General features: G+C 35.8%; 1 protein-coding gene across 1 annotated transcript; it reads right to left on the bottom strand.

The window, feature by feature from the left end:
• Positions 1 to 1,588: 1,588 nt before the first annotated feature.
• On the bottom strand, positions 1,589 to 10,476 carry LOC125268940 (solute carrier family 2, facilitated glucose transporter member 1). The gene is made up of 11 exons (XM_048191609.1): positions 8,680 to 10,476; positions 8,189 to 8,226; positions 7,882 to 7,980; positions 7,111 to 7,271; positions 5,187 to 5,427; positions 4,902 to 5,064; positions 4,624 to 4,808; positions 3,924 to 4,028; positions 2,676 to 2,777; positions 2,374 to 2,577; positions 1,589 to 2,280 (listed from the first exon to the last, which is right to left on the bottom strand). The coding sequence occupies exons 2-11, from the start codon at positions 8,201 to 8,203 to the stop codon at positions 2,101 to 2,103; spliced, it is 1,455 nt and encodes a 484-aa protein (XP_048047566.1). The 5' UTR covers positions 8,204 to 8,226; positions 8,680 to 10,476; the 3' UTR covers positions 1,589 to 2,100.
• Positions 10,477 to 10,913: the final 437 nt, after the last annotated feature.

The following is a 10,913-nucleotide window of genomic DNA, read 5'->3' as shown; positions in this document are numbered from 1 at the left end:
ATTAAAGGGGCGGCGCGCTGCCAAAATCAGTGTATAGTTAATGATGCCCCAAAATAGGCAGTTAAAAAAAAATATTTAAAAAAATCTATGGCGTATTTTGAGCTGAAACTTCACAGACACATTCAGGAGACACCTTAGACTTATATTACATCTTATGAAAAAGCATTCTTGGGCACCTTTAAGTTAAGTCCAAAACAATGAGCAAGTATAGCAAGTTAATGATATCCTATTGTATAATATGTTGCAGAATTATCACTTGAACAATGATTATTAGTTTAATCATGCTAGTTCTCCCTGTAGATTAGAAATGTCATAAATACAGAAGGAAATTATGAACGCTTTAATGGAGAGGCACAGGATGTGGCATCTCTAAATCTGTTCAGAAAGTGTTGTGAAAATGCTCTGTTCACAAAGTATCAACTTTAAATTTGTCCAGATTCTATTGGACTTGGTACTGTAGATATGAATCTAGCTTTTCAATAATATACAATAGATAATGAGCTCCCCCTATCGTTTTCATTTAAAATTACAGGTGTTACACTGCCCTATAGTACACACTATTTCTGCAGAATGCAGTATTTTCTTTATACATGAAAATCCTGGATGATGGTTTGATGATGTATTTTCCCAAAATACACAGTAAGCTAAACAACAGCACATGTAGTGTGTCCCATAATGCAACATGCTTGACAAATGAATTGGTAATATCACTCACAATTAAAAAAAAAAAAATTTGACACAATATTACAATTGCCATTGTATAAAGTACTCTAAAGTTATACAGTAAACTCACTAGTTGATCCAGACTTGAACAACTAAGAATGATTTCTCCCAACAAATTCACCTTGATTTAAATAAAGTGAACCAGACAGAAAGTGTTTTTATTTTAAACATAATGTTAGCTTAATACGTGTGCTTATGCTATTTATCTTTAGAATACAGGCAGTATAATTACCATTTCAGGCGCAAGCCAAAATTCATAGGTCTGCCCTCCAAGTGAACCATCTAGCTTTTTGATCAGTGTTGTTTAACTGGCAGTTTACATCAAATATCTCTGGTGATTGGCTGCTTATTTTCATAGAAAGTAATTAGATATAACAAGCACATACTTCACATCTAAGTGACGGGATCTCCTCACGAAAGCTGACAGTTTCAAACGGTTCTCATTATTGGGCTATGAAGGACTGTTAAGAAATGCTGCTATATTTTACAGGTCTACTTAATTGAGCTGTAAAACTCTGTGGCTTCTTTCGAGCGCATTTCATTGTTCCACAGTGAAGAGTGTGTTTGTTCTAATATTTGTTTTTAATGGGTTCTGCTAACAAGAAATTCTCTCTGTTCTTAATCTTGTAATTAGTTTGTTATGACAACATGCAACAGGAAAGCAAGTTTTTTTTTTTCTTCTTTTCTTTGAGTTCACAAGATGTCCACAATGTCATGTCCTCAATATTCTCTTTTACAAAGGTTGTTATGAAATTCACCTTCTCAGTTTCTGGGGACTCTGCATGTTTCCAATTTAAGAAGAAAGAAAGAAAGAAACGGACAAATATGCTAGAGGCAAATTAGAGCAATGTGTAGCAATTCTTGGTATACTTGAACAAAATGCTGAATTTTTTTTTATTTCTTGTTTACAATCATATTCACATGTTCTATCAGTGTTTAAATGGAAAAGAAAAGACTGCTGTGAAACACATTGGAAATATCTCAGGGAATGCATATACATTGAAAACAGTTTACATGGATTTATCAAGTAGTTTCGCTATTATTATACCTGTCAATATCATCAGTCAATTTGTTTGATAGAATGTTTTTTCTTAATCTTGGCTTACCAAATAGATGACTGGAGTACAAAGAGTACACAAACTCTTTTTGAGATTTCACAGTGTGATAAAAACTTATAAAGGTTATGTTTTGTCTGTAAACGTCTACAAAGGTGGTCCAGTTTTAGAATTTATGTTGTAGATTAACATTTTCTGATTAGATATTCTATGCAGAATCCCTAATATACTTTGATACTCATTAATATGTTGCATAAACGCACCAGTTGCATTTGAGTTGATTACTGTTTAATGGTCCCGATAACCTCAAAGCTGAAAGTGATCAGGTAAACGTGTTAAATGTGGTCTTGTTATGTAGTGGAATTTCCTCGGCCCCGCGGAACTCAGCCGCAATGTCATCAAAAGTGCGTCCCTTGGTCTCAGGAAGACGAAACATGGTGTAGGTGAAGGCGAGCAAGGCCATACACATGAAGAGGAGGTAGACGTAGGCTCCACAAATTTTCTGCAAACAAGGTTCAGCTGTTAAAGTAAACTACTGTTTATGTTAAATACAGATCTTAATCTATATGTGGCTGAAAATAAGAGATGCACATACCAGCAGAGGTGGAAAGAGCAGTGCTAGTAAAAACTTCCCTCCCCAGTTAAGCATACTAGTGAAGGCCATGGCAATGGGACGGGCCGACTGGTCAAAAAGCTCTGCGGCAATGAACCAAGAGATTGGCCCAGGCCCCACTTCATAAGCTGAGATCAGGAAGAAAACCACCAACACCTGAATATTACGGATGTCTGGAATTATGGTCTGAGGATAGAGAAAAGAAAAGGGGTAGAGATGAGTAAAAGTCAAGAATTTTGATCTAATTTCTGGAGTATGGAAACAAGATGGATCCTCAATCTCACCAGTATGGAATATGTGATGGTCATAAGTAAGTTGCAGAGCACTAGTGACAGAAATCCAGCAAGCAACAACTTCCTGCGTCCCGCTCTCTCCACCAAAAAGAACTTTGCAGAAAAGAAAAAAAAAACCTTTTATTTAATATATTTTAATTAAAATATATCTTACCTTTAAAGTTTTTTAAAGGGCTCAAATAAACATTTTCACATTTTTTTTTAAGAACTAAAAAGCACTTTTCATGTAATGATTTAAAAGACAATTAATATTCAGTCAATATCATGATATGTTTTGGTTTCAAGTCAATATTTTGGTTTCATTTTCAAAGACTTTTAGTTTGTTTCTCTTTGTTTCCTGTTTTCTTTATTTCTATGTTTCTGCTTCTCTTTGGTTGTCATGATTATTCATTGTTTGATTGATTTCTCACACCAGTCCCTCATTAGTTAATTAGTTCTCTGTGTATTTATTGCCTTTAGTTCAATTATTCTTTATCTGGTGTTGTTTGTGGTCATTCACGCTGTCATGTTTCCTTTCTCTTATGTTGGATTATTGTTCTGTTGGAATATACTCTTGTTTTTGTTAAGTTCACACCACATTTTAAGATCCTCTAAAATCTCATATTTCGTCATCATCATCATTCGTCCGTCATATTATTAAATTAACTATACTGACACTATTCAATTAATTGAGTTGGATAATAAACTTTGCAACACTGACACTGTTATTGAACTGAACTGAATCAACATTGAACTGACTTGAACTGAATAAAATGCTTATGCTGACAGTGTTTTAACTGAATTAAAACATCATGGAACTAAATTGAGCTGAATAATGACACTTCTGTAGAGCTGCTGTACAGCTCATTAGTTGCATAACGGATGAATTTTACAACATTAACACTGTTTTGTGAAGCTGCTTTAAAATTATATGTATTGTATTAAGCCCTATATAAATAAATATGACTTGACATGAGATGAAGACTACAGCCATATCAGATGCCTAGAAGTAGCTTTATTCTACAAAAAGTGGGTCTCCTCACTTCCCACTTCTTCTCAACCCTCCTATTACTCCACTTTTTTATCTTGAAAAAAAGAGAAAAAAGAACAGCTAAACTATATAGGCCAAGAAAACACATAAAAAAACAAAAAACAAATAAATAAATAAAAATGACTGCTTAGTGCACAATTCTTTGAAAAAATGACAGTAATCGCCAATAACAGCAGACTGAAATTGTACATCATGTAATAAATACTCACTGCTACTATGGTGAATGCCACATTGACGGCCCCCACCCCTAGTGTCAGATATTTGGCTTCATCAAAATTGGACTGGGCAAACATTTTTGTAGAATAATTTATGATCTAGAAGAAGAGTAAGAGACATTTGGAAGAGTTATTCTGGGCAATTTTACTGAGCTTGGAGGATCCTTACACACTATTTACCTTTGGAAACCTGGAATGGTATGAGAAAACATTATAAGCACATTCAGCTTGTTCTAATTTGAAATCAGATTCTCGATTAAAAGAACTTTAGTGCAACTGGCACTGAAATTAGCTACAATATGGAATGTATTATTATTATTATTATTATTATTTGTTGCCCATTTTGACATGGGACAAAATGGGCAACAAAACTACAAAAATAAATGCTAAATTACAGGGTAATTTTTGCTACTACTCAAAAGGTGTCAACTAAATCATATACAAAAATTGTGTGGAAATCAAGCCTTGCATTTAACTATGACTAAGAATGAAATAGTTTCAGCCCAATCTATTGAATTTGCTGTCATCATTAGACTATGGAAAGAGGCGTAAAACCTTTACATATATCATAAATCATAACTCATAATATAGCCTAGAAAAACAAGTTGTATTTTAAAATACAATCATGTTCAAAACAGATATTGCAATGATGGACAATCAGGCAAATTAACAATTTTTCAATTGGAAAACTAACCGCATTGAATCCAGATAACTGGCTGCCCAAGTTTATGATAAGCACAAGTATTATTGGCTGCCTATAGCGTCGCTTCCTGAGGAATTCTCTCACAGTCACTCCTGTTTCGCTATGGGCTGCTTCCTCTCTCATCTCCTCCATTTCTTTCATCACCATCTCTGGATTTCCCCGAAGTCTCCTCAGGGCTGACAACAGAAAGTAAGATGCTGGAACGAACTTCTCTTCACAATAAGTTCAACATGTTTACTTCTGTTCCAACAGACTTGCCATTAACTCACCTGCCTCTGCTTCTTTTTCTTTGCCCCTGTTGATGAAGAGGTAGCGGGGGCTCTCGGGGCAAAAAGGAAGGCTCATATATTGGAGCGTTGCAGGAATAAGGGACAGAGACAACATCAGGGACCAATATTTCTCTGTACCCAATACCGTTTCCAAGCCCACCACCTGAGATATGCACACAATAAACCATCAGGCTTGCAATGATGAGATCCAGGCCTCAGTTATTTACAATTCATGTAACTTTTAAGGGCAAAGCTGGAAATAGAATGGGAGCAGGTGTGTCTCACCATGCCCAGCAGAATGCCTGAGGCAAAGGAGACCTGGTTCAGAGTTGCAAAGGCACCGCGGAGGTTTGTGGGCGAGACACCCTGAATGTACAGCGGGTTCAGGCTCATCACCAGGCCACAGAACAAACCAAAGATCAGCCGACCCACGATAAGCACTTCAAATGATGCTGTGGCTTTGCTCATGAACATCAGGGAGGCACCCACCACTGATAAGGCATTCACTATCAGAATGGCATTACGCCTACAAGGAAATGTATTGATAGAATTATTGCAGAATAGCACTCACATACTGTACATATTGTGGGTGGGCCACATTTAGGAAAAGGTGCTATTCTCCAAATTAATACTATGCTTTCTCTCTATTAATAATATAATTTCTCTTAATCAGTACCTATATCACTTAGCTATTTCAAGTGTTCACTTGTATTGACCTTATCAAGCTCTGAATTTCATTTGGGTAATGGAACAAAAATAGAGAGATGTCTTTTAGTTTGGTAACACTTTATTTTGATAGTCCACTTTAGACATTCTACTAACTACAAGTACCTTTGCAGGTATGCGTCAACTACCAGTCATTAGAGTATTAGTAGACTGTTTGCTTAATATCAGCTAATACTTTATTTTTAAGCTTCCCCAACAGACATTCTTCTGACTATAAATTTGCATGTACATGTCAACTTATTCTACACTAGTCAACATTTGAAGTGGATCAAAACCTTTCATCAAAGTTGTCCTAAAACCTTATTCTTAGGACAACTTTGATTAACTTTTTTTGATCCACTTCAAATGTTGACTACTATAGTAACCCTAATGCTAACAATCTACTAATACTCTAATGAGTTAGATACCACGTTGCAAATTAATCAGAGTTAGCTGACATGTAATTGCAAACTTATTTATAGTAAGTAAAATGTCTAAAGTGGAGTATCGAAATAAAGTGTAGCCAAAAGCAAAAAATACAAAAAGTGAGTTATTTTTAACTAGTTATAGCATTAGGGTTAGTAATGATGAATAATTATTATTAAAAGGTTTGGGGGTAATATTGTATGAATTGACCATTTAAATGGATGGATGGATGGATGGATGGATTGCCACTGAAATACCTATATTTGTTAAAGGATTAGTTCACTTTCAAATGAAAATTTCCTTATAATTTACTTACCCCCATGTCATCTAAGATGTCCATGTCATTCTTTCTTCAGTCGAAAAGAAATTAAGGTTTTTGATGAAAATATTCCAGGATTTTTCTCCATATAGTGGACTTCAGTGGACCCCAAATGGTTAAAGGTCAAAATTACAGTTTCAGTGCAGCTTCAAAGCGTTCTACACGATCCCAGACGAGGAATAAGGGTCTTATCTAGAGAAACCATTGCTCATTTTCTAAAAAAAAAATTAAAAATTATATACGTTTTAACCATAATGCTCATCTTGAACTAGTTCTCTTCTTCTTCTTCTTCTTCTTCTTCTCTATTAGAATTCCAGCAGTGTAGACACTGCTTAGTGTATTACTGCCCTCCACAGGTCAAAGTTTGACTTGCACAAGCATATTGTATATGACAATTTAGTTCAAACTAAGCTGCACTGAAACTAATTTTGACCTTCAACCGTTTGGTGTCCATTGAAGTCCAATATATGGAGAAAAATCCTGGAATGTTTTCATCAAAAACCTTAATTTCTTTTCGACTGAAAAAAGAAAGACATGAACATATTGGATGACATATGGGTGAGTAAATTATCAGGAAATTTTAATTCGAAAGTGAACTAATCCTTTAACCACTTGTATGGATATTTGGAGGAAGCATCCCCCTAGTGGATTAACAATGAATCCTAAATGTTAATTAATAATTATCATTACTAACCCTAATACTATATCTCTTCAGTATTTCAATCAATGAGAAGATTTTTGAAAAGTAAGATTTCTCACCTCCCAAAAGTGTCAGCAAGACCTTTGACCCCCAGTGAACCAAGCAGTGCTCCAAAGTCCTTAATACTAACAGAAAGGGACCACAGGAACGTGAGACTGTGTTCTGGTATCGACTGATTGTGTCTGGATCTCCATGTTGTGTTGAAAAACTCTTCAATGACCTCAGTGAAAAAAACCAACGGATGTTAATCATATACTACACCTTGCTACGTGCTCACACATGTAATTTCATGATATATACTGTAGGCTATGCAATGCATAATATAGTCTGACAATCTTTCTGCATGAACACACTAAATATAGTCAGTTGGGTTTCAAAAAGTCTTCAATGGGTCTGAGTAATTATTAAACGAGTCAATACTTTCATTTCAGACACTACATAATGCATCAACAAACAAACAGCATACGTAATGTTAACATGGACAAAAACTCAGAGCAGCCTGTAATTTTAATACTTTACTCTGAAAGTGCATTTCACTTGCTTGAAAGACATGACTAATATTTTGAGACCTGTCCCAATGTTTTCATAATGAAAAACCGACCGGAGGGAACTGGACTATATCCACACACAGACGATAAATCAACACAAGCTAGATATCATAGCTACCTGTGCGCAAATACAGAGCTTTCCAAATCCAACGCTGGCTGAAGAGAAATATTCTGTGACTTGGTAAAGTTTATTCAGTGTTTTATGAGGACCCTGAGAAGATTGTATGTAAACTGAGAAACCATGCTAACCAGCACCTGGCCCCCAAAGTCAACTCTACTCACTCTGGCAGGGGCATTGATGTTGCCTGTGTGGTATCCTATTTGGAGGGAGCCAAGCACTGCCGCCACGATGGAGGTCAGCAGCGGAACGGTCAGCTGATTCTGAGTGCAAGAATGTGGTTTATTGATTCAACAGGGCAATCACATATAAAGCATTCTTGGTTGTGTTCATATGGTGTTCAATCTATAAATACCCATGTTTATAAAGTGCATCTATACCCAACAATACAACTAATTTGTTTACAGTTTATTATAAAGGAATTATTATTAATCATTATCATAAATGAATGAGTTAATGATATGCACTAACCTCTTTAAAAACCATTGGCCTTGAATGAATCTCACCACCTAAAATGAAGGGGGTGAAAAACAATTTTACAGTTTCTTGAATTGCTTTATGAAGGGAAAATTAATTGCGTATGACAACTGTCAAACCATTTTAAGTTGCTCAAGTGTTTACTTAGTCTGCTGGAATATAACGCAAGATTTATTGAATGACTTTGAGGTTCATTCATGCTCAACATGTGACATGAATTGCTAGTAAATATCACAAATAGGCAAGTAAAGCTTTGAAATAAATGTGAAACTCTTAAGTAGAATGAGTGAAATAGTATTTTCTTGTAAAATGTATTCCAGTAATCTTTGCTTTACTTACAGTTTAACATGAGTTTCAAACTATTCAAATGTCTAATGTCACTGTATTTTATAACATACAGAGCTGATGTTTTTTCCCAACAAATATGTCAATGAAGTATTTGTGCTGACAAATTCTCTTCAATAACAAAATGACATATCGCTTACCGGTGTGTAACAGTCAGGTTATGGATGCCAACAGCTCGGCTCAGAAAAGGCTGACAGTGGCTCAAAAATTTCCTCACTGTTCCCTGGCACTTCTTGTGTATGTCTTGACTTCATCCATGAAATTACACCTCACTGTTCACTAGCACCATTGGAGACCGGCGTTCTGCAGAATGGCACCCATCTATCCCAAATTGTCTCTGAAACCCCCGTCACCCCACCCATTCCCACGGTTTCTCTTTTTCCTCCCCCTTTCCTTCTACGTTGAACCATCTCTCACACCCCTACACCTACCAGGACTCACACCACCGTCTCTGGGACCCCTGAGAGCCGCGATGAAGTCACACCGGACTGGTGAATTTGAGCTGGGTCTGATGGAATTGCAGCAATGAACCTTCACTGCTCATGGAGCTCTGGGCCTTTTGACTTCACTGGCCAGCATAAAGGTTTATTTTCCCTTAGAACACATTTGATTCATACATCTGGTGTTTTATCAATATTACATTACATTTAATTCGGTTGTGTTAAAACATACATAGACATAAATACTTAAGTTCAATAATGGTGACAACAACCATTAAGTGAAAAGAAGAATTTACATCACCACACAGCAAATAACTGACCTCATGACATAAAACAACAAATACAGCATACATATACTGGCAGTCACTAAAAGCAAAGCAAAAAAGTTTGTAACACTATAACCACATCATTTGCAATGCATGCAGGGAGCTTTATGTAATTGTATAGTTTAGTTTGGCCAGACAAACTATATTAGTTGTCTATGTATTATTATATATTAAAATAAAATATAATAGAAGCATTTTTGCAGTGTCAGACTTTGGACTGCTTTATGTGGATGTGAATGTGCAATATTGTCAAAAGTTGGCTCATAATGCTTAGTGCAGAGGACCGCCATAGTTGCTTCAACCACTGCAATGCAGTCAGCAAGTAGAGCTGTACGATTAGCGCATATGTATTATTGTGTGTCTATGAGTGAGTGCGTCAAGGTCTCATGCATTTCACATGAACATGCAACAATTCACAACCTTTATAATTCAGTTCAGTTAATGTGTGAGCGCTTGAACCGCTTCGCTTCATTTGCAATGTGGAAAAGTTTCATAGTTGAAGTTTTCATTTAACTGTTAAGAAATTACAGTTTTTGCACTGTTGAAGTGCAAAACAAGATTGCCAAAGGAATGTTCCAGATTTAAAATAAGTTTTGTCAACAGCATCAATTCATTTTGACTCATCTCTCAATTTTTAATGTGCTGCTGTTCTAGGCAGATTAACTTAGTTATGCATTGCTAATGTAATTCCTGTGGGTGGAATTTACTTATGAACACAACACTGCCATAATCTGTCCCTTTCTGGTATTTTTGCACACATCACATGGATATTAGTGAGTTTGCCAGTTTTATATAGTTATGAGTTGGAATACTGGAATTATAATTGTATGACATTAATATCATGTTAAAGCAAAAAAAAAAAAAGTTCTGTAGCCTTTGCTTACAACTTACTGTGTGTGTTGTAACTGTGATGCAGCAGTTTAAATGATATTATTAATGAATGTACAGTAATAACTTCAATTTAGTCTTTGTATCTATCAAAGATATTGTGTTTACTGTAAAATAGGGTTGTAACGGTATGATATTTCCACGGTATGATAACCGTCACGGTATACATTATTAAAGGTGCCCTAGATTATGTTTTTAAAAGATGTAATATAAGTCTAAGGTGTCCCCTGAATGTGTCTGTGAAGTTTCAGCTCAAAATACCCCATAGAGTTTTTTTTATTAATTTTTTTAACTGCCTATTTTGGGGCATCATTATAAACGCGCCGATTTTATGCTGCGGCCCCTTTAAATCCCATGCTCTCCACCCACAGAGCTCGCGCTTGCCTTAAACAGTGCCTTAACAAAGTTTACACAGCTAATATAACCCTCAAAATGGATCTTTACAAAGTGTTCGTCATGCATGCGGCATGCATGCGTCGGATTATGTGAGTATTGTATACTGTTATATTGTTTACTTCTGATGTTGAATGAGTTTGATAGTGCTCCGTGGCTAACGGCTAATGCTACACTGTTGGAGAGATTTATAAAGAATGAAGTTGTGTTTATGCATTATACAGACTGCAAGTGTTTAAAATGAAAATAGCGACGGCTCTCTTGTCTCCATGAATACAGTAATAACCGATGGTAACTTTAACCACATTTAACAGTACATTAGCAACA

This window comes from Megalobrama amblycephala, linkage group LG5, assembly GCF_018812025.1.
Source record: "Megalobrama amblycephala isolate DHTTF-2021 linkage group LG5, ASM1881202v1, whole genome shotgun sequence".
In the NCBI taxonomy this organism is placed as follows: domain Eukaryota; kingdom Metazoa; phylum Chordata; class Actinopteri; order Cypriniformes; family Xenocyprididae; genus Megalobrama; species Megalobrama amblycephala.
This window is presented reverse-complemented; position numbering and strand designations above follow the sequence as displayed.

Excerpts from the sequence above, each read along its gene's own strand:
- LOC125268940 (XM_048191609.1), bottom strand. Across the intron at positions 5,428-7,110 it reads CTTGCTGACACTTTTGGGAG|GCGTAATGCCATTCTGATAG; the intron begins GTGAGAAATCTT and ends ATTTCCTTGTAG. Across the intron at positions 2,578-2,675 it reads CCATCACATATTCCATACTG|ACCATAATTCCAGACATCCG; the intron begins GTGAGATTGAGG and ends CTCTATCCTCAG.